The sequence below is a fragment of the Vombatus ursinus genome, unplaced genomic scaffold (genome assembly GCF_900497805.2).
Source record: "Vombatus ursinus unplaced genomic scaffold, bare-nosed wombat genome assembly UNPS02015255.1, whole genome shotgun sequence".
Taxonomy (NCBI): domain Eukaryota; kingdom Metazoa; phylum Chordata; class Mammalia; order Diprotodontia; family Vombatidae; genus Vombatus; species Vombatus ursinus.
The window spans coordinates 25,122,398-25,145,958 of NW_020955033.1; the positions used below are offsets into that span (position 1 = coordinate 25,122,398).

The following is a 23,561-nucleotide window of genomic DNA, read 5'->3' on the forward strand; positions in this document are numbered from 1 at the left end:
AAGTTAATTTATTCTGTGCAAACACAATTGTAAAGAGGTAGATTTCAGCACAACATAAGAATAAAATACCTAGCAATTAGAGCCATCTGAAAATAGAATGGGCTCAGAGGTAGCAAGTTCTCTAGCACTAGAAATCCTCAAGGATACGTCAGATGACCATTTTCTTTGTTTTTTGGTTTGTTTGGTTTTTTTTGGTGAGGCAATTGGGGTTAAGTGACTTGTCCAGGGTCACACAGCTAGTGTCAAGTGTCTGGTCTGAGACTGAATTTGAACTCAGGTCCTCCTGACTCCAGGGCCAGTGCTCTATCCACTGCGTCATCTAGCTGCCCCAAGATGACCACTTCTTGAGCATACTATAGAATAGATTCTTATTCATACACAAGTGAAACAAGATAGCCCCTAAAGTCCCTTCCAGCTCTGAAATTATATAATTTCCACAAGGTCACACAATTAAATAAGGACTCAAGGCAGGATTTTAACCCAGGATTCTCTTACCTCTAATACAGTTATCTTTCCACTACACCAATGAAACTTGGTTTTCTGTGGCACAGAGCAAATAGTATTGAACCAGAAATCAGGAGATCTAGACTTGAATTTCAGCTTTATGTGCCCTTTCCTCATGTCTTTAGCCTTCTTGGTCTCAGCTTTCTCATCTATAAAATGAGCAGGTATAAGTTCCCTTCCTTCAATAATGATTGATGATGACACAATTTCAAAATCCACAAATTAGCTACAAAATTATAAACAGCCCTATAACCCTGCATACCAGGGTCACTTGGGAGAATAACACAAATGAGTACTGCTATTGGCTGCCAACTCATCTCCAGCAGTCCTGACCAGAGCACCAATGACAATGGTATGATGGCCAATAAGGCGCCAAAAGAACTGAGACCCCGATCCAAGGCACATCTCCCTCCTTCCCCTAAGTAGTTTAGATGCTCTGAAATTCCTCAAGCTTCTTTCCCTCTTCATCTATAGTGGCTGATACTCAGGTTGGAGAGAAGAGCTTCAAGGAAATCTTGAATACAGGTTATTGAAATACAAGTTATTGAAATTGTAAGCTGGATTTACATTATGGAACCTAAATATGGAACCATATGGAACCTTAAGTATGCAAAGTTCCCCAAAATGCAAAGTGCCCAAAATCTCCCCCTAACGGTAATGTCAAAGAGGGGGATATTAATGATATTCAGGGGATGAGTTTAACTGAAGGCAGAGGGGGAAAGAGAGTTCCAGAAGCCTATGGATCACAAAAGCTTTATTTCTGAACAATATATGTTTTTGAAGTAGAAGCAAGTAGTAGGAAGAGGTTTCTCAATCAGTCAACAAAAACATGAGCTCCTACTATATGCCAGGCATTGTGCCAAGCGCTGGGGATAAACAGACAGAAATTAGTCTACCTTCAAGGAAATTTCACTCTAAAACGGGAGATAACACATATCTGTTGTCTCATGTACATGTATAGGAAAAAATACATGCAAAATAATGCAAAGTTCAGCAATTGTCTCTCCAAATGGCAGCAGGTAGAAAGAGTGGGTAGATAATGACCAAGATCACACTAACTGGGATTATCAATGTCTCCATTTGTGAAATACTGGTAAAGCAACTTTTGGGGGGGGGGGGGGGGGGATGGTTAGCCATGCTTCTCTTCGCATCTCCTACTCACAGCTTACTCCATGAGCAAGTCATGCAGTAACGGGACCCAGCCTAAAGCTAACAGCTACAAGCTCTAATGGACCTAGTGGTGGAGTGAGGACCCAGCCCAGCATGGTGGACGTGTGGTTTGCAACAGAAGAGGAACTAGTGATGAAGCTCATCTCTCCTTCTCCAAACAGCTCCAAACAACTCCAAAAGTCCGGGTGTTGTTTTGCCTTTCCTGGCCCTTAAACAGGGAACTGACCTTTACTCTGGATAGAAAAGACAACTAAGTAGCCAAAATCCTTTGCAGTCTTCCAAAGTTTGCTCCCTACCAGGTGGGCCAAATTCTCCCCTCTCTGGGATGACAGCAACAATGTGACTTCCTAAAAATAACATTAATAGTAACCACCACCTACCAGACCTGTGACAAGAAAACCCCACCCCTGGGGCAGACCCGTATATTCAAATCCAAAGACACCAAACAGAAGCAAGTTGAGTCAACATTCCACTGCTTCTTAGGACCACAGATATGTTTACTAAGTATGCTTTTTTCCCCTTGAGGGCAGTAGATTTCAATCACTAGTAGCTCATTTTGACATTTTAAAATAGGAACCACAAAAGAATAAACCACTCTCTACCCGAATGGTTTCTATTCCCCAAAGCCCATTGTTGGGCAAATGTGCCTGTTATAATACTGGGAGATCCAAACTAGGTGTGGGGGAAGGGAATTTACAAAATAAAAACATAAAATAAAATAAACTTGGCAATTATCTAATGACTTTGGGCAATATAGTCTACTGATATAGAATGTCAAGGTAAAAAAAAAAGTTTGTTCACATATCAATAAAGCTCAAAGCAAACTGGGTTTGTATTATTCAATTTATAGAGATAACCATAGCTCTATAGGCCTGGAATTAGAAGACTAAAAAATGTTCATGTCTTTTTTGTATTTACTTTTCCCATGTTTAATGCGTTCCACTCAAAATCCTCAAAAATTAATGTGTTCTCTGTCTTCCTTGTAAAATCATCATCTCATACCCTCAAATCCATCTTCTCTAAAGTCAATAAGCATTCCTTAAGATGCATCTATAAACAACAAAAGTAAATGAAAAGGGTTCCCTTTTTTCCCCCTTTTTAAAACTTTTACAGTGAAACTGCATATTTCAGTAATGAAACAGCTGGAAGGAATTTGGGTTAGAGAACATTGAGACATACCAAAAAAATCATTTTAAGCAACAATTTTTGTTTTGAATTTTGTTTTCCAATAAAGGATAAGCTTAAGCCACATTATCGTAGATTTGATTTTTTTTAATATTCTGGCAATAAACTATATATTAAATAGATAAAGTTGGATCTTTAAGACAAGTTGGCATCTAATGGAAAGAGCAGTTAAGAGCCAGAAAGCTTGGGTTCTACTCATTTAAACCTGTATGACTTGGTTTCAATAATGACTGCTCCTACCTTCCACCCACCCACCCTCACAGTCTTCCTATAAGACCAAAGTCAGGTGACATCACTAACACAATTTGGAAAAAGAAAGTCATATAAGAAAGAAAGATATTACACAGCTGAGGACAACACTCTAGGGTGAAGGCAAAAAACACTCTGTGTGTAAGGCACGTAATAAAATAGAATAAGCTTTGCTTTGAATAGATAATAAAAGCAAGAGTTGATAAGCCAAGGTAACTGACGTTTTAAATACCATCAGTCCTGGATTCCAGTTGGCTGTTGACCTGGTATTTTTTGTGATCTATATTTGTGGTACACGTGACTAGACTCAGATAAAAACTTGAATGTAAAACAATTTAAGGCTCTTCAAACCAAAACTGCTTGGTTTTACATGGGTTAATTTAACCATAAAAAATGATATGGATCTTAATTAAGAGGTTTATAAAATACTTAAGTTTGTCATATGTTTACATTTAAATGTAATTTCCTCCAAAAAAAAACTATTTGAGTATCAGCAAACTAAACTAAACTGTTGGTTTAGATTATTGTAACTACTAGATAAGATAAAAGCTGAGATAACATACTATAGAGAACCCTACTTTAGAAGAAAAGGTACTGTAGTCTTTTTATCACTCACCCCTGAGGCTGTGGTGTGTGTGGTAGGAGAAGTATTTTTGCTGCAGTCATCGGAGTTAGAAGATGTAGAAGTTGGAGTCATAGGAACTGCATTGTTACTGTTACCTGAAAAACATAATTAACACCATCACTATACATTTCTCCCTTTCTAAACTTTGGCAAAGACTTTGCAACCAAACACTCTATTTTCTTATATTTACCAGAGCATGCCTTTGACTTATTTATGTTCTTTGGTTTTCGCTTCCTGGTTTGAATTCCCTCTTTCTTCATAGCAAGTGGCCTGGGGACCTGGGAAAAAAATTTCCACACATAACCATAAAGTTTAGTAAATACTTCATTGAGCAGAAATCAAACTGTAGCTGCAACTGACTTCTGCAGACAGATCGGGTAAAAGAACACCTATAAAAATTCAGTCCTACCAGTCTTGCAATAGAATTTCATGTGTGCAAAGCCAGCATCACTTGCCCTTCTCCATCTCAATATTATATAGAATCCTTTCATTAAAAAAAGTAATGAGCTGCTAAACAGAACACCTCTACTACTTCACTTTAGTGTATATGGTGTGTGTGTGTGTGTGTGTGTGTGTGTGTGTAATTTCAATTAGCCCACTTATTGGGAGGAAAAAGCAAGAGATTAAATTTTTCATTATAAAGAAAAACTGGAGGCACAATTTGAGGTATCTATGGTGGTTTTGATAACTTTTACATAGTTAATCTATTTCCACACTCCATTTTAAGATAAAGAAGCTCCATGTTAATGAATCCTTTCATTATAAAAAAAAAGGAATGATTTGCTAACAGAACATTTTTATTTCTTCCCTTTAGCTTATTTTTTTTCCAATCACCCACTTATGTGGGGGGAGAGGGGGAAAGGCAATAGATTAAATTTTTCATTCTAGAGAAAAACTGTAAATCCAATTTATAATTTCAATAACTTTTACATACTTATTACTATATCCCACACCTTTCCCCCATTTAAAAACAAAGAAGCTCTACGTATGATGATATTTTATGCCATGTTTCAAAATGAAAATGTCTAGAATTGGCAACAAAAACACCACTACCTTGTACCTATTTAGCATACACACAAAGTAAGACTAAAAAGCTATATTGATCTTCTCACATTCATAATAGGTCAGTCTGTGTGATTTTGTTAGAGCTTTTTTGTTCGTTTGCTTGCTTGCTTGCTTGTTATTCCTGCTTTTCTTTACATTTGTGAAAGCGGTCTGACATTTTTATCGAACACAATATCCTGAATACTTCTCGTCTTTTTCTTTTCTTTTTTTTTTAACGCTTCAGTTCATTGAGCATGTACTAATCCTACCAGAGCCACACTGCATGTTTGATGACGTAAAACCACATTCAATTGCATCAATGATGTAAAACCACATTAAACAGCATACCCCATGAAGTTTCATGTAGAGCCCACATGCATTGCAAACAGGTTCACCCTCTGCATTTCTACGCCACAGGGTGGTGGTTGTGGTGTGACAGTTGGCACAGGATAAACCAAGCCGCCGTGTTGAAGGCTAGAAACAAGAACAAATAAATCAAACTTTGGGAGAAATATCCATCCACTTGTGTCCTTTAATGTTTGTCGTCCCCAATACTGGCAAATTACATCATTTGGTTTTTGTGAGAACTAAAATAGCAGGGAAAGAGAAATGCAAAAAGCAGGAAATAAAATTAATCAACTACAATTCTTCCTGGATCAAGACTACATGCTGGAGGCTTATGTAGTATGATTTATCTCACAAAGCTGATAAGCAGATTTGCTATGGTGTATTACTGTTTTATAAAATAGCCGTTGATAAGTATCCATGCAATATTGAGGTAATTGGTTCTGGCTGAAAGCTAGTAGAAGCACCACTGCCTTGAGAATATGTTTGAAACAGTTTTTTCTCAACAGAACTTGGAAGCACTTCCTAGCCATTGATATTGGAGGGTTTTGCTTTTGTTTTTGTTTAAATGGAACAGTCAAGTCTGCCGTTTAAAAGGTTACCAAGAACATTTTCTATTCCAAACTTACAACTGGCTATCACTGGGTAAGGCACAATGTGACCATCCTTCCTATTGTGATAGTCAATAGTCAATCATTATATCTAGGTGAGGTGTTGGGAAACCCAATCTCCGAGGAGCCACTATTTGCTGGATTGCTTTAGGCTGAGGCCCTTTGAACTTTTCATCTCCATTTTCTCAAATGCAAAAAAAATTAAAGTAATTATGATATTTTTTCTGAAAGGAGCAAACTGATGACTGACAAAAGGAATGTGGGAGCAAGGAGGGAAGGAACAGGGAGAGAGCTATATTATCGCTATATATGTTGGTCTTAAATGACCTAGGAAAATTTCTACAAAATAGAGCAAAAGACAAGAGTATGCCATATGCCCTATATTCAACTGTTATCTTAATTATTACCCATCTAATTTTGTTGTTCTTCTGATGATTAGAGAAAGAATGTAGACATTTTCATTGTTTTAACACTAGTGGCTAACATTGTCTTATTTGCCCAGATAGAAATGAAGATCACTCATCCTGATTTATATTGACATTCACTGCGGAGGTAAAGTAATAAATGCACTTTGTGTAAAGATATTATATAGATTCACCTAGGTGGGACTTCAGAACTGGTCTCCCCACTTTGTTCATCACATCATTAAGAGGAATTGGTTTTACCCAGGTTCTCAGTCGTTTAATTCTCAAATTAAAATGGACGAGCCTTGAAGCTATTAAAATATCTAAACTTTTAAAATAATTAGATCCCTAACACTAAAAATTTGGTTTCAAATTATTTTCCAAGTGGAATCTATCTAGCTGTCCAAAAATATAAATTACTTAATTGAAAATAAAGGTGGTGGGAAACTAAAGGATAGAATTATTTTAATATCCTAAAAAACTATGTATGGTAAAGGAATAAAACTTAGCTATGCAAATTAAATTAGAAAAAGTCATTGTGAAAATGTGGAGAGTACCTCATAAAATGCAACAAATCTGCCAACAAAATGGTAAAACTCTTTGGGAGGTTATCAGAACCAGGAAGCCTAAATCTTCAGAGATAGTCTGAGGTAGCGGAAAGAATAATCTGTAGTAAGGAGACGTGGTTCCCTATCTCAGCTCTGTAACCCTGGGCAGGTCACTTACCTCTCTGATCCTTAGTTTCCTCATCTATAAAATGAGAAATGTTAAATAGCAGAGCTACAACCAACCTCATAACGTTATTGTGAGGAAAGTAGTTGAAGTTCTGTAAATGTGGGATATTATAATCATCATTATTAGATATAAACATTTAATTCGGAGGGACTACAAAAGATTTCATCTCTTTATGTACCCTGAGAATGCAAGTAGTCACAGAACAATGAGCCAGACTGATACTAGAGTAATTTTTGCAAAACCCCAAAATGCAAAGTAAAATGGGTATCATGTATATGATGTTCTGCCTCTATTAGAGTTCTTTCAAGATTTGATATAAAGAAAAAAATAAATAAACCTATGCCACTGGTAGACCTTTCAAGCAGTGCCTTGAACTGAAAATTAAACTCCACATTAAGAGTCAGTTTGACTTTCATAGGTTAAAATTTATGAGGCTGGCTCATCTAATGTATATTTGGAGAGATATTTGATATGATGATAAAAATAAGCACGTGAGAGAAACTGAGGGAGCTAAGATGGGACCAGCTCACTACTTGTCTTCCCTCCACCTCCAAAAAAAATGAGGGAAAAGGGGTTGAGAGGGATAATTGCTTCCTCTTTAGGAATATATGAAGTCAGTAAATTAGTGACAGCAAGGTCCATTTTGTAAACAAGTCATTTATGAGTTTTCAGTGGAATTTGAAGTCAATGTGAAACAATCCTGTATCAGAAATTGCCACTATTACAAAGAACTTTATGACTGTCGACCATATATCATAAGTCAAGCCAGTCCTCATAAACATGTGAAATGAAGGTGAATAGGTTATAAAAGTCTCTTGTAACAAGTGATCTCTGTTACATTCATCACTAACAAGGAATTCAAGTTACACCATAAATCTGTTATTTTGCAATGTCAAATTCACTGTGATTGGTTATGTACTGCAGGTTAAACAAACTTAAGTATAGCACTGAGTTTCTAAGAAGTATCCTCTAACCATTATGACCATAAATAAGGAGTCCACAATGACTACTAATTGTTCGTGACACACCCTCTTATTGGTTCCATTTATTGCCTATTTGCTAGTTATATTGGCTGACCTTGGTTTCCACTAAGACACCTGTTACATTGAAAGAAAACAAGTCAGCTCTGGGATTTTTTTGTTTCTATGTTTTCTTCTTAATTCTTGCCCCTGCATTTCTTTATTGGCTAAAAGCAATCTTAGCTGTAGGCACAAGTACACAAAACTTGTATAACAAATGATATTATCAAAACCTGAATCTGCCTCTTGAATAGATCAAATTTATTTGTCAGCCAAATTTGGGACCTAAATTGGAGAAAATGTTACCCTCCAGAGCTCAGCAAGTATTGTACTCAATGTGGCTTTTCAGAACCATAAATGTAGTTTCGTTGTTTTCATCCATTAACTAAAATGTGGAAACATTGAAACTTCCTTGTAACATTTTTCAGAGAGACATACATATATTATATATAGTTATACATAACATGTTATTGCAACATCCATGCTCCCCACCCCATATCCTTGTGCTTATTTATTGGGTTCTTAGAAGAGTGCCATTTGGGGGAAGCAATAAATTGTAGGAGGTTTAAATTGTAGGAGGTTATAATTAAGTTTAACCGTATACATTCACACTCATTAAATTCACCTTAGCCACTTTATTTTAAATACACTAGAAAAAAACTCATAAAACTAATTGCCTCCCTATAAGGTGACAGACTTCCATTGTGATGCAATTTCAATCTAATCTATTTAGCACAATAAAGTGTTGCATTTGCTCCTGCTAATTAGAATATAACAAATAAATTAGCTACAAAGTTAAGAAATCTAGCATCCTACAGCAAAATGTTTTACTTTAAAATGCATTAGGGACTAGGGCATTTCTCTAAAATAAATGTTATCCCGTCGGTTTACTAGAACTGTCTGTAATGTGTTTTCTCCAGTAAATACAGCAGTAATAATCTTCTCTCACCAAGAGACTCAACACACAGAGGTGAAATTGATCCCTGAAGAAAAATCCGGAGCTTTTCAGCATCATAAACTTGAAAGACTTCTTGTAATTTCTAGGTTTCAAAGACCTCAGCTAAAAGCAATTCAAAAATGGTAGCAAACTAACCTAAATTTGCCAAAAATCCAACACTCTCCCCCTCCACCCCAAAAATAAAGAATGCACAGTATTTGACTCATCAAAGCTGGAGATGTTTAATTCTAAGTGAAATTAAGAAGCTAGAAAGGATCTGTCTCTTGGACCCAAAAGCAAGCTGGCCTAAGAGATAATTCACAATGGAATCTACATGGGGAATCACCTCAAACCTCTTTCCTTCCTCCTTGAATCCAGGATAACCCAGGAGCCCCAGCCCCACACAGCCCCAGGAGGAATTAAACAGCTTTCTAGATCTGTCCTATCTCCCTTACTCCTTAACAAGTCCGTGAGAACTGTCTGGCTATGTCCAACCGAAGGACTCCCCTCTATCCCCATCTCATGATGCTACCCAAGGGGCTACAAATTCTGGGACATCCACAGCCAAGTGAAAAGGTTGAATTCAACCCCATATGGATTCAGTCATCCGTAGACGGCTCTGTGCGTGCTCCCACTTACCACTCTTTTCTGGGGTTTGATGAGGGGTCGACTGAGCCCATTCATTTTGCTGTAGAGCCCGCAGGCATTGCATAGGTAGTGGCCTGTCCCATCCCTTCTCCACAGGGGCGTCTGGATAGAACCGCAGTTGACACATTCTCGACTGTCCGACAAATCCTCCAGCAGTTCTGGAGGGGGGCCCGAGAGGGAACAAGAAAGAAGACAAGGGTTGAAATAAACATCTAGAGACTGAGAAGCTAACACTGACTTGATGAAGAACTTGAAAGAAAAACTTAACCTCCCTGAACCTTGGATTCCACATCTATAAATGAAGTGGGCTAAACTAGTAGGGACCTCTAAGTTTTCAGCTGAACTAATAGTGACCTCTAAGTTTCCAGCTCTACATCTGTGATCCTATGATGGAGCCTATTAAAGGCCTAGGGTGACAATTGCGGCCCTTATTTGCTTTTCTCCCAATAACCTGGAAATTAAGTGGTTCTCTCTACTAAACCAATGGAGTTGTAACGAAGTTACCTTGCTCCTTCTGAAATTTGAATGCAATCTTTCTCTCCACTTCCCCCTTTTCTTAACAATCCAACTCCAATCCAGGAATGATTCAGGGTTTACTCTAAAGAAGACCTTCTAGAATTGTCCCATTTTCTTGGCACTTCCCCATTCCAGTGGGGGACAGAGAGCAACCTCAAAGCCAGGAAGACCCAAGTTTAAGTCTCAATTCTGACAAATTTTGGTCATGTGAACCTGAGCAGTGTGAACCTCTCAGCACTCAAGGCTAGGGACCTCAAATACCTAGCCTACCTACAGTTTAGTCTTGGCCTGAACCAAGACTAAAATATAATTGGGAAATATTTAACAAAATAAATAAAAATGCAATATAATATTACTCTCCACAAAGGGATCCTTAGGTACAGCGAGGCTTCTATGAGTTTGACCCCTCTGCTCTAGTTAATTCTCTAAGACTATAAATTGTCAAAGGAAGTACCAATCTTCACTAGAAGAGTGAGTTTCCTCACCTGGGAGTTCTCTAAACTGGTCAAATTTAAGGTCTGGTCCCCATCCTTACTGCCCAATGCTATCTATTCTCGGGCATCTTATTCTATAAGTTTGGTGGAGCCACACCGTTCTGGCATTTGACTAAGTTACATGGGGGTGAGGGGCACTGTCAATGAACTTTTGGTCTCGTAACCACTCTGGAAACTGCACAAAGAGAGGCTGATACTATTATATAGCTTTCAATTTAAAGGGGGAAAGAATTGGATTTGGGGTTTGTTTTTTTTTTGCATACTTTTGTTGAAAGAGGGAGATTCCAAAGAAAAGAAGGTTCTTTGGTTGAAGAACTTGTTACGTGTATTCTTAATATCATTGATACCAATATTCCCCCTCCTCTCTATGCCATTCTAGTTCTCTCCAAATTTATACTGAACGCTTTCAGGAATGAAGCCTGCACAGTTACAATGAGATTATTTGCCAAACCAAGAAGAGGTCATTAAACATTAACACAGATCTGTTCACCACCACTCCCAAAACCTGGGAAAAATGCATTAAATAGAAGCAGTATGGCATTTTATCTTTTCCTAATTTTACCTTAGACGTTTTTGAAGCGTAACACAATGGTTTAAAAAAAATGTTTCTACTACTGCCTCTTCTCAACAATTCAGTAAAAGACTGCTGAAATGGGAATTATTTGTAGAGAACTTTTTCTCCTACTCAAATGGGATTTTTTCTCTCTAAATTGTGGTCATGCTTCTAGAAACTTCATCAATTAATTAGAAAAATAATCAATTTCCTTTAGGGAAAAAAAGTTATCAACCAAATAAACATTTATGGGGCAAGATTTGCTTAAGAGAAAACACCTTACTTGAAAACATTTCTTTCTCCTATAAAACAATCATTTTAAAGAGTGCCTAGAGTGGGAGGTATGTACAGCTGCCTCTAACCTCTTTTGTCATTGTAACATTAACACTTTGTTCCCCTTTCAAAACTACTATATCTGACAGCATTAAATAACCCTCCACCACCCCCCAACCCATATTCTGTGCCTTTCTTTCATTTTAATTTGCCGGGTAAATCTAACCTCACCCAGACTAAAATTTCGATCTATTAAAAATGTGCTTGAAATCCCAATTCACAGATCTGCCTATTTTGTTGACTCACAGTTAAAATAAACCTGCTAATAAAAATCACTAATTAAGAGCAAATAGTTGTAACATTTTATTACTCTCCCCCACATACAAACAACTGAATGTGAGCAAATGGATAAACAGATTCTTCTCAGAGGAAGACTTTACCTAGAAGTTGTAGCCCGATCTTTGTAACTATTTTTATCATTAAGATTCTTTAAATTACAGATAATACATTTTCTATATTTATCCCTTTCTGGAAATTTCTGGACTGTTTCTTTATACTTTATAAAATTATCCCTCGATCAATTTCCCTCTTATTGCTTGTTATCTAACAAGAACAAGTACTATATTTACTGACCGCTCATTGTAAGGATAGTTAAATGAGCTTAGGGTTTTCAATTAATAACTGCACTATTTCATCTACAAAAACACGTTAATAAAAGATTCTTTTTCCATCTTTCCGAAATGAACTAAATATCCTGTAGAACAGAGAATACAAGGTTTTCACTGGCAAACTAACAAACACAATACACGTGAGGTTTTGTTCTCTCCACTAAAAGCTACCATTGAATTCTGTAATCAGTAAAAATGCTTAGTACTTCAAGGACACTGAAGTTAAACAGTTATTTGTCTTGGTTGTTGACTTTAAAATGTTACCTTTCAGAGTACCTATTAGAGGGAGTATTTCACTTTGCCTCGAAAATTCTCTCTCCTCTCTCCCTATGTTTTTTTTTTTTGCACTGTTTATATTACATGTCATTTTGAAATTGCAGAAAGTAGGAATGTAGCCTCCTAAAGAGAATACAAATATTAATTAATGCCCCAAATCTGACTGGGAAATTAATGTGAATTTCATTCTTTTTTTTGTTGTTGTTGTTAGATTCAAAAGGAAAACCAAGCACCCGTTTTACATGTTTGTTTTGCTGTTTGGTTGGTTAGAGGTTTTTTCCCATTTATTATTTGGCTTAGATGCATCTACAAATCTAAACTCTATTTTTGATTTTTTTATTTAAAACGGGAGGGAGGACTCCAGATAGCATTGGCAGCTTCATTCATTTGTTTTAGAACCCAACCTTTGCATAAATCAGTCTCTATCACTCCTCTTCCCCAAGCTTAGAGCCCACACAGTAATGGCTTAAGACAAAGCAGCAGAAACCACTCCAGGTCTCGGGTCCCTTCGGTTTCTTTCAGGCTGTGTTCACTAAACTGTGATCACTAGCTACACACGGTGTTCACCACAAGGGAATCATTATGTAAAAGGACATGAGATTAGAATGAATCTTGGCAGATTCGGCAAATTGAAAGACGGAGGGATCTGAACGAAGTCCTCTACGTATTACCTCACAGGAAACCCCAGAGCTAGGGATGAGGAACATGCGTTAGATTCCAAAAGTCTAAATTGCACAGCTTGAAAGAAAGATTTTCGTTTGTGCTTTAGTTGTTTGAATTGCACGAGTATACTATATCTGTCAAAGGGAGTGGGAGAGGATGGGCTGTGAGAAGAATAGATGTGGAAAACTAGCTAAGAACTGAGTGTAACACTGACATTCCCAGCCCTGGCCCCTCAAACACATTTCTTATCAAGACACCTGCAATTTGGGGAGCAAAGAACAGTGATATTTAGTTTCTGCTTCCTTCTACGCAGGGAATTCTCTCTACTTTACTTCTCCAAATTGCCGAAAACTTCCCTAACCCTTATTCTTAATAAACTTTTCTACTTTCAATACTCAATCTACTTTCAACACTCAATTTAAAAAATATATATTTTGTCCACAAATGTATTTGGTCACATTTGAATAATAAGACCTAAAGGGAAAATAAGAGGTGTGGATAGGTGAAAAGAGTAAGTTTGAAACAGATGTGTTAACTGAAATATTTAAAATTAGAAGCCACCATACCTCTTCCACAGATATTGTAGGAATTCTTTGATTTAAAATAATTTGCTTATTCAAAGATTTCTTTAGTGTTTTTTAGAAAAATATTTTCATACACACTATCCTATCAAATACCAGAATAATTTGAAAAAGAGGAGAGATAAAGGAGCACTGTGTGTCCTTAGCTGCTAAATGTTGATCTACAAATATATTCCTTTCACTGTTTTCTGGTCTTCCTCTAATACAAGCATACCTCCACCATCTCCTTTTTAAAAAAAAAAAAAAAAGGCCCCATATCCTCATTCCTAGAAGCAAATAGGATTTGTTACCATACACACTAGGAACCGCCAATTCATCTTAAGTGGGGGAGGGGAAGGCAAAATTGTGTGGCTAGTTAGTGCCATGCAAAACACATGTAATCACACACAGATACTTTTATGTAGGTGATTTTCAAAATATTAACATTAAACGATAGCTGGGGGGAGGGGAAGTTACCAAAAGAGCAAATTAAAGTGTGAGAGGTGGCAGGGAGCGAGGCAGTGCTAACTGTCTCCATATTTACCTGCTCCAAATAAAATAAGAAAATTGATTTTGGCCTGGGACTACTGGAACTAGTGTTTTTACTTCATAGACACACCACCCACTGAGGTACCTCAACCCATACCTGCAGTGACCTCTAAAGGGATGGGGGCTTGGTAGGCCAGAATTTGTCTGTCTCATAGCTCTGCTTGTTTTCACACATCAACTTTTAGCACCTGGACCCAAGAAAGTATTTGGAGAAGGCTAAGAAGCTGTATAGATGAATGAGAGTGTGACACTAGTTGGTATCTTCTCTGGCATCACTACTGTTATCCGTGCCTTCTTCAAAAGAGAAAATATATTCCATTGAATCTGTCAGATTATCAAACATTAGATCAGAAATAAGATGAAAAGTGTTCCTGAGAGGACTGAGAAAGGCTTAAGTAGAGATGAAAAATAAATGAGATTGTTGCAGTTTAGGTGTCCTAGTAATTACTGTACCGATCAATTACCCTAAATGTTTAGGAAGGATATGTGAACTGAAAAATGTCCAGTTTGGACTGAAATGGAGGTGCCCTTCTGCATCTTTCCATGAGCCTGATAGATTTGCCCAAATGGCACCCCCAGGCACACAAACTTGGCCTGTTGGTGAGTATGAACATTGGAAATCACAATAGGCCTGGCAGATTTCAGCTACCAAGGCCCAGCACCTATGCCAGCAGGACAGTCTCCCTCAAAAATGGCAAGTCATTGATATAGGATTTCAGGGAATAATCACCCAAGTTGCCAACTCTGCAGTATGAAAATGGCACCCATAATCCAAGACAAGACTAAGTAACTCTGCTCCTCTGCCCTATCTTCAAGAAACTCAGGGAGAAGACAAGTTACATTCAATCCCTTACTGCTGTGTGGTCCCTTAAAATATTTTTTAAAAGAAAAGAAAATCCCTTAGGCAGGAATGAAAATTGAGTTGTTTGTGGGAATTGGAAGGAGGTGAGGATAATTAAAATTCCCAAGCCCTCCTAAATCCCTCAAGGTCCAGTCAATCAAAAATCTCATCCCCACTGTTCATCTCCAACTTTCATAGCAAACACCTAAATGTTGGTAAGAGGGTAAGAGAATTTTAGGGAAAAAGTTTGTCTGTCAAGGCCTGTTCCTTCCAAGAACCAAAATAGATTAACGCTCTCCCCCTTTCCCCAAGTCACATAACACCCTGCCCCTCTACGTATAAAATCCTAGACATTTGGATACAAAGCAAAATTAAAACTTCCCTTTTTAATTAACTACATCAATGCCCCCAGATTAGTATAACTTAGCTGAGCACCCTCGAATGAACACACACACACACACACACACACACACACACACACACACACACACACCCTGAACTGACTGAAAAAGAGAGAGTACCTACATTTTAAAAAGAGCCCATAGCCCCAGCCTTTAAACTGAAGATACCAAGTCAAACTTGGGACTTCCCACTTCTGACAATCTCTACCACCCCGACCCCCTTTCAGCTCACTATGTTGGCTTCTTCTCCCTTCTCCCTCTATCCTCCACTTATCCAACTGGCTGGCTTCCTTCTTACCCTCACCCCTGCCCCAGCCTTTGGGGTGCTTCACCGACTTTACCTGCACTTGGGCCCCGGGGCACTGTGAGCGGAGGCCCTGATCGGCTCTGAAGGCTATGCAGAACGGAGTTCTCGAAGGGACCAGCGGGCCAGGCAGTCGTCAGCGGCGCTCCCACGTAGGGCGAGTAGGGGCCGGGGTGGTGGTGATGATGGTGGTGATGGTGGTAAGATCCATTCAGGGGCCGAGGCCCAGCCAGCGGACTGTACTGGTGCTCCCGACTGCCCATGGCTCCAAGGCTCCCGCTGCTGCCTCCCCCGCCACTGCTGCTGCCTGCGCTGCTCCCGCTGGCCCCGTAGCCGCTGGATTCCCGTGGCGCGCCGTTGGGCATTGGAGGGCTAGGCGAATAAGGGAAGCGGGCAGAAGTATGCGAACCACCGCTGCTCGCGTTGCCTCCGCCGCTGCTGCTGCCACCTCCACTGCCATACGGGGGGCTGTCGGCTGAAGGCTGGGGCCAGCCGGGATGCCCGCCGCCAGGGTGATTAGGAGGCCCGCTGGCAGCGCCTTGTAAGTAAGGCAAGCCGGGAAGCATGGAGCCCACGCGGGTGGTGGGCACATACACTGGAGAACTGGCGGCGGCTGCAGCCGCCGCTGCGGCCGCGGCAGCAGAGTGCACGAAGCCGCCGGCCGCGCCGTCGTAAGCCGCTGGTCCCTGGGAGGAGAGGGCCGCGAGGGTCTGGTACATCTCCTCGGGCTGCTCCGCAGCTGCGAAAGGGCTCAGTTTGCTGCCGCGACTGGACCAGAGCAGCTTGCTAGCGGTCGCGGCCTGGTCGAGGTCAGTGAAGAGCAGTAGATCCTCCCAGCCCGACAGGGCGCTCCCCTGGCTTCCGACCCCGGGTGCCGAAGGGCCGTGGGGGGGCCCGAAGTGGTGTGGGGCGTAAGAGCTGAGCAACAACGATCGAGCCGGGGTCCCAGCCCCGTCCGAGTCTAGCTGGGGCGTCCTGCAGGAACCAGTGCCTCCGGGGCCCCGCTCGCCCCCCCGGGAGCAGCAAGAGGAGGAAGAAGAGGAGAGAGGGGAAGGTGGGGAAGAAGGCTCCCTCCCTGGGAAGGGACAAGAGTCGCTGGCGTCTGAAGCCCCGGCCCCGCACCGCTTCAACAGGCACCAATTACCGTCAGTCAAGGCCATCCAAGGTCCGGCGCCGCACCTAGCAGCTCCGCTAGCTCCTGGAGGAAGGGAGGGCGGGGATGGAAACCAGGGAGAGAGAGACACCGAGAGAAATAATTAAATAAGAAAATGAGGGAGCGCTCTAAACCTCTCTCTTTTTTAAACAGTCCCCCTACTTTGGGGGAGTGAGGGGGGAAACGACTGGGGGATAACAGAAAGGCTTGGACTGGAGCATCATCAATCTACTGTACACTCGCACCCCGTACACCCTAATTCCTCTTTTCCACCGCAACCCCAGCCTCCCTCACCGCGCCTCTTTCCCTCACCCTCTTCAGCATCCTTTGCTGGGGTCAATACAAGCCCTAGAGAGTCCCTGACACAGTCCAATCAAGTAAAATTTCACTTAGGCGGCTTTTCTGGCTGGGAGTTAATTCCCCTTGGGGAAGGGAATCAGGAAAACAAAAGGCTTTTTTTTTTAAGAGAATGCGTATGAGTGCGTGCACTCGGGGGTCCCCAGTGCCTCTCTTTTCTCCCTATCTTCGCCCTGGGTGACTGTGTCTAAGCTTTCCCCGGGTAAAAACTAGCAGAAGCCCTAGAAAAGCAACCTGTCCCTGAAAACGAAACCGCGGACTTTCTCCCCAGCTGGATCTCTCCTAGAGTTTTCCTAGCTGCCTTGGAGGGAAGGAGGAGGGTGGGGAAGAGGGAGGGGTCGAGGGGGAAAGAAAAGAGAGAGAGATCCCGAGATGAGCACCAGTGGTGAGAGGACGTAAGAGGCTGGGAGGCGGGGGCGAAGGGGAGCCTAAGCCGAGCCAACTACCTTCTGGTGAGAGGCTGTGCCAGGCCACGCCATCAGCTGTGGGCCTCAGGAGTTACAAGGATCGAGACCCAAGCCCAAACCTTGTTCATCAGTCGCCGCTGCAGCTGCCATTGCACACCTTAGAAATGGCACAGTTCCACGATCAACAAGCCCTGCGGTACTGACCGCACTCGCGCGCGCGCGTATACACACACACACACACACACACACACACACACACGAGCACTCATACAGGATTTGTAGTCCTGGCCTCTCACCCCATCTATTCCACACCAAGACCACACTCACATGCAACAGAAAGGTCACACGATTCCGGGGTGGGGAGGGGGGAGAGAGAAGGGAGTGAGAAAGACGGAGGAAAAAAAGGTGGACGGGGGACGAAAGTCGCCCTAGAGCCAAGTCCGCCCAAAAGAAGGGAGAAGGAAGAAGTGACAGCGAGCCACGGAAGAAACCAGAAATTCCCACCTCCTCGGAGGTTGCCTTCCAAAATCCCTTCGGACCGTAAAAGATAGCCATAGTCAAATTCGTATCACCCACAATCGCCGCTCGGATAGTGTAAAAGGAGTCTGCCTGCCCGCCCGTCTGCTCCCCCTTCTCGGTCTCCCCCCACCCCCCACCCCAGCTGTCCTTTTGAGATAACTCGCAGATAAGGCGGTGAGCAGACAAGTATTTCAGACTCAGAAAAAGAGTCGAAGTTTGCCTGCGGGAGGCTCTGTCCTGGGAAAACCCAGCAGCAGCTACAGACATCGGGGAAGAAGGAAGAGAAGGACCCACCCGGAATCCTGGACGTAGCTTTCTGTTGGCGGGAGTGTGTTTGCTTCTCTCCCCCCCCCCCACCCCGCCCCCCAAGGGGTTGAGAGAACGGGAAAGGCCAGAAGGAGGGGACTGAAAAAAAGGAAAGGAGGGGGGTGGCAAAGGGAAGAAAAGGGGAGGGAATGGGGGACAGAGGGAGAAAAACGAACCAAACCTAGTGTGGTCGATTTGCATCGAGGCTGGTTGCAGTGGTGTTTAATCCCGGGAGCTAGGAGCTGGAACCGAGGAAAGCAAGCGAAGGAGAGACTCCCGGGTGTGCGTCGATGAGCTGCTCAAGTATAAAAAGGAGAGAGGAGGCGCCTCTCACAGCCCTGCCGGAAAATTGCAGCCTGCTGCTCCTGATTGGATTCACTGAGCCCTAAACAAACAGCGCTCGCCAGAAGGGTGCCAGCCAGCGGGCCCTCTCGGCTCACTCTGAGCGGCTAGGCTCTGGAGGTGAAGAGGAGGGAGAGAGGGAGGGGAGGGGAGGGAACCAAAGAGGAGGGGAGGGAACGAGTCAGGAGAGGAGGAGAAGGAGGGGGGAGGGGACGTGGGGGCAGGGGAGGCTGTGCGTGTTCTAGAGAAAGAGACTGAGCTTGGACAGAGCTTGTAGTGTGTAAGGAGAGCAGCCCGCGAAGCCCAGTCCTAGGACTAAGGCTAGTTCCACTAGGCCGAGTCCAAGGGTTCGGAGCTGGAATGGATGGCGAGGAGAGCGGGTCCCAAGCGCCTGAGGGGCACAGGTGGGAGGACTGAGATGCACAGCTAAAGTCTCTATGTCATAAGTGTTCCACAAGACCCACCTCAACCCTCACCACATAAGAGATACCCCCAAACTCACACGATCCCTTAAAAAAAGTTCCCCTTGGGTTCTTCCCAATTCGTCCCCGCAGAAACAAACATCTCACGTAGTGAAAGAGGGAGATAAATATCCCAAATAAAATATTTCGACTAAAAGAGAAAATCCGATTAGTCTCAGGTCCCTTCTCTCTTCACTCCCTCCACTCCCACAAATTAAACACTACAATGGGAGGGGGAGGTTGGTCTTGGGGACAGGCGAGTGGGGGGCGGGGAGTACGGTTGGTCTAAGTTTGTTTCCGACCTTAGACCTTTAGTACCCGCTTTCCCAGCTTCCAGGGATCGCTAGTCTTGTAGCTGTGGGTAATTTGGTTTCTAAAACAGCTACAGGATAATTCCACTGCTAAATTAACTAGCTCTCTCTTTCTCACTGTGTCTCATCTTAGTTTCTCTCCCTGTCTCCATCTCTCTCTCGGCTCTGACACTGTCTCTGTCTCAATCTTTCATCTGGCTCCGTGAAGTTCACGTCCGCCACTCCCTTGTTATTCCGATTCGCGCTAGTGGTGAACTTGTAAGTATAGGGGATCAGGTGAGCGAAAATGCTCCCATATTCAGACATAAATAATAACCACAAATTTTATCAGGTTTTATATACTCAATTTGGTCTTCTAAATATCCCTTTCCACGCCCACCCCCGCCCCACTCCAAATTCAGGTAAGTCTCTTCTGGCAGGTCTCGGTGAGAACTGAGTATTCATATTTTCTCTTTTCTTTTCTCTCTCCAAATGGTTATCACAACTGGGCACAAATCAACACGGTTCTTAGCAGGAAAAGTGACTGGGAATTAAAATAACTCGTTCCCCAGGGGTTATCAGCTGGATATCAGTCCGCATCAGTTTGTACAGAGAGAGACTCATCTGGCGGGAACTGTGTGAAGTCTGTCTCGCTCCCTCGAGCTAACAAACATCATTCCTTCCGATGGACGTGACCCAAAGACTGGGGACAGAGAATTTAACTGGGGTAGGACGTGCTGTGTTTTGAGGGTTGTTTTTTTTCTTTCCATTTTCCCCCCAGGTAAATAGAAGTAAAAGCATTTCTAATACGCGCTAGACCTGATTGCTTTTTTTCTGCATTCGGTTTCTCTGGTATTTCTCTTAGGCTCCTTAGTAGAGAGAACTGAGCAGGGGCAGGTAATTTTCAAATATTCTTGGGGGCTAAATGATCAATGTCAAATCTAAGCAGAAAATGTGTTTCCTTTCTAATAAAACTGAATTGTGAGCCCTATGGTTCACTGGTGGAGAGTGCGGGTGGTTAGAAGGGAAGGGAATGAGCTAGGGAGAATTTACCCTTCCCCCTTCCCCCTTCCGCCAGTTCTTCGTTGTAAATTTCTGTTAAACACTTAGGGATTTTTAAATCCTTACTGTGAAGATTCCTAGTTTTGCTTGCTTTCCTCCCTAGTTAAAGTCATGTATCTCAATTTCACTAAAGCCGCGTTTGGAAAGGAAGTTAAATGGAAAAGAGACTAAATATGAACGATTGAGTAGTTTTGTCTTTTTTTTTTTTAATTAATCCGCTTTTGATCGAGTGTAATTGTGAGGAGAAAGCAAGGCTTCTGCTCAATTGCTAAAATGAATGAGTTTTGAGCCGAGCATTACCTTAGAATTCTTTAGCAAGTAGTAATTAAATTAAAATCAGATTTGTTTGTTCTTAAGATGGTTCATTGTCAGAACTATTGCTGCTTTAGATATGTTTTCCTATTTGAATCCAAATGTTTTGTTAGTTTTTTTCCCATCAAAATTACTAACAGCCCCCACCCCATAAAATTAGTGACTTCTGAAAAGAAATAGTTATTTCACCGAAGCTAGTCCGAACGCACAAGTCCATCGAAGTCCCTAAGAGCTTTTCCTCATGTTTGTTACCTAGTCTAAGGATACCATCTAGAAATTTGCAATTATGAAGGTGTGGCGGGGCGGGGGGGGGGGGGGGGTTGAAGGGTTGGGCAACTTTTTTTTTTACAAAGTAACTGAATGCCTTTGACCAGCTCTTTACCGCGTCTCTCACCGGCTGTTAAGAGAAAGCTCTATCAAGCTCTGCCTAGGCTAGAAGTGAGGGGGAGAGAAACACTGGCCCTACAAATTTCAGTCTCTTATGGCTCTAGGGTGACCTGGTTTCATGCTCCAGACTCCCAAACTTTTTTATTTAAAAAAATTTTTTTTCTAAAACAGAGAAGAAAACTATATGTATAAGTCTCTGCTGAGCAACATATTTATTTTTCTGCTTTGGTTTCCAACCGGAGTTGACATTGGAACTGTACGGTTGCCCTGGTTATAAATGTCACAGAAAGTGAGATTAAAATAATAACAATAATAACAAGAAGTTTTAAATCAAACATTTAATTCCATTGGGTTGAAGGAGCACTCAGATTTGCTCCTTTTAACTGGCCCTTTTTCAGCTCTGAGGGGATTACTTCTATGGCAAAAAGCAGTACGTTTTCAAAGAAACCAAATCAGACTTGAGTCCTTTACTAAGAGATTCCCTGGCTTGGAGCGCCTGTGGACTGGCTTCTTTTCTTTCTTCCATTAAAATCATTTTTCGAAATAAGAAGGATGAAGAGATGTGGAAAGGAGGATCTCTTTTAAAGAAGAGGGGGAAAATTCAAGAGTTTGAGAGAACTAAAACAATTTTTTTTTTCAAAAGTAAACAGCCCTGGTATCTTATGAACCACTGTTCCTCTTTCGTTCCCGCCCCCCCCCCCTTTTTAAAGAGATGTTCATCTTAAGCCATTTCACTGGGTCAAATTTAAAACATTAAAAAAGACAGGAGTCTTCCATTTGATTAGCCGGAAGTGAGGGGGAAAGCCTGGTCCCTGTGATGATTTCATTAAAATAGTGAGTGGAGTGAATTTGGTTTCTCTGGGGTTTTCTCCCCTGTCAAGAGGTGTGATTTATTTTGGCAGAGTTGCATGCATTATGCTTAGTTTTAATTCAACCATAATACGTCAGTTAGTTGGGGGGGGGGGCCTTAGCGTCGTCATTACTTCAATTCTGTAGGCTGTGAGAGCTAGCTCAAAAGAAGATCAGCGTTATAACATACCCTTAACCCTACACGTTCAAGCCTATTATAATGTCATTTGACAAAGTTGATGGTTTTCTTTCAGGAAAAAAAAAGCCCTGAAATAATACAAATCTTCAATAGAAATGTTTTCCAACTTGAAGGTGTTTTTTTTAAAGCTCAGACTTGTGACACCTCCCCTCATCCACCATATTTCTTCTGACCTGAAAATCTCCTGCTTAAAGACTTGGGTCCAGCTTAATATTGCTCCCACCTTTAATCCTACCCTTATTCCTACTCTAATGAGAAAGCCTCAGTAATTCCAGTCTAGTCTACCAAAGGGAAATCTTTGACTTTCAGAAACTGTGGATCATCAAAGATCCCGTGGTGTACTGTCTTTTTTTTTTTAAACAATATAAATTGTTTACAATCCAAAATTGTTAATTTTCCATTTCAAGGAAAGGTCACCGAATGGTGAAAACTAACTCTGCCCAGGTGTCCTCCCCACCTCCTCCATCCACCTCCCCAAACCCAATCCCCTACCCCAGGTAAGAAAAACTGTGAATGTTGATCTTTTCAGAATGTATAAAAACACAGTCCTTTGGGAATAAACGAGGCACCATAGCTCCTGGAGCAGAGAGACTTTAGGTTCCTTGGCTTGGATTCCTGCTGGGGATACAGGCTACAGTCCCCTGGAGGGCGGGGCTGGGTTGGGCCTGGCTGCTGCTGCTGCTGGGAGGTGGGATATACAGTACGAAAGGTCACTCTGGTAGCATTCTTCTCCTCACCATGTTTATATAGCTAAATGTACTTCATACCCGGCTGGTAAGCTATGGCAGTGGAGATAAGCAGGCTTGGGTGGGGGGAGGGTAGTGAAAAACTCCTTGCTGGAGGTACCTAAAATTCAATCCTTATCCATTCATTTTTTCCTTCTTTTTTGCCTTCCTTCTTCCTTCAATTCTTTTTTCCTTCCTCCTTTCTCTCCCTTTTTTTACGTTCTTTCCCTCTTTCTTTCCTTATTAAATAGTGTTATCTGGACAGCCAATAAGAAATTAATTTTTTCACTTCCTGCCTCTCCCAGCCATAGCCACTCTAAATCAAATTAAGTTTGCCATTAAGTAGATATCATCAGAACATCAGTGATGACAAAAGGTTGTCTTCTACAGAAAATTCCTCTTCCTTTCCTAACAATAACAAAGAAAGGAATCAAAATTCCATTTCTAATAAAGAGATTCCCCTTCTCTCTCTACCATGATCTCGAGTAACTCTTGGGACATGTTCTTTCACCCAGACACTGTGAACTAGTTTTAGTCAGGTTGATTTCCCACTAGCTTCAGAGTTTGCTTGGCTACCGTCAGACTATCAGGACCCAACCAAGTTTTGAGGGCCTCAGG

General features: G+C 41.7%; 1 protein-coding gene across 5 annotated transcripts in view; it reads right to left on the reverse strand.

The window, feature by feature from the left end:
• The window catches only part of LOC114031681 (transcription factor GATA-6-like), a 44,244-nt gene extending 25,522 nt beyond the window's left edge, over positions 1-18,722 (reverse strand). Inside the window, exons 1-7 of one of the 5 annotated variants that reach the window (XM_027846833.1) lie at positions 18,498-18,722; positions 17,531-17,648; positions 15,612-16,772; positions 9,468-9,634; positions 5,126-5,251; positions 3,924-4,011; positions 3,725-3,828 (exon numbers count right to left, since the gene is read on the reverse strand). In XM_027846833.1, coding sequence (XP_027702634.1) covers positions 3,725-3,828; positions 3,924-4,011; positions 5,126-5,251; positions 9,468-9,634; positions 15,612-16,734 — 1,608 coding nt within the window. In that variant the 5' untranslated portion in view covers positions 16,735-16,772; positions 17,531-17,648; positions 18,498-18,722. Of the gene's footprint in view, positions 1-3,724; positions 3,829-3,923; positions 4,012-5,125; positions 5,252-9,467; positions 9,635-15,611; positions 16,773-17,039; positions 17,393-17,530; positions 17,649-17,995; positions 18,081-18,492 lie in introns of those variants that run through there. The other 4 variants (XM_027846832.1, XM_027846831.1, XM_027846834.1 and 1 more) reach the window with 4 other exon arrangements.
• Positions 18,723-23,561: the final 4,839 nt, after the last annotated feature.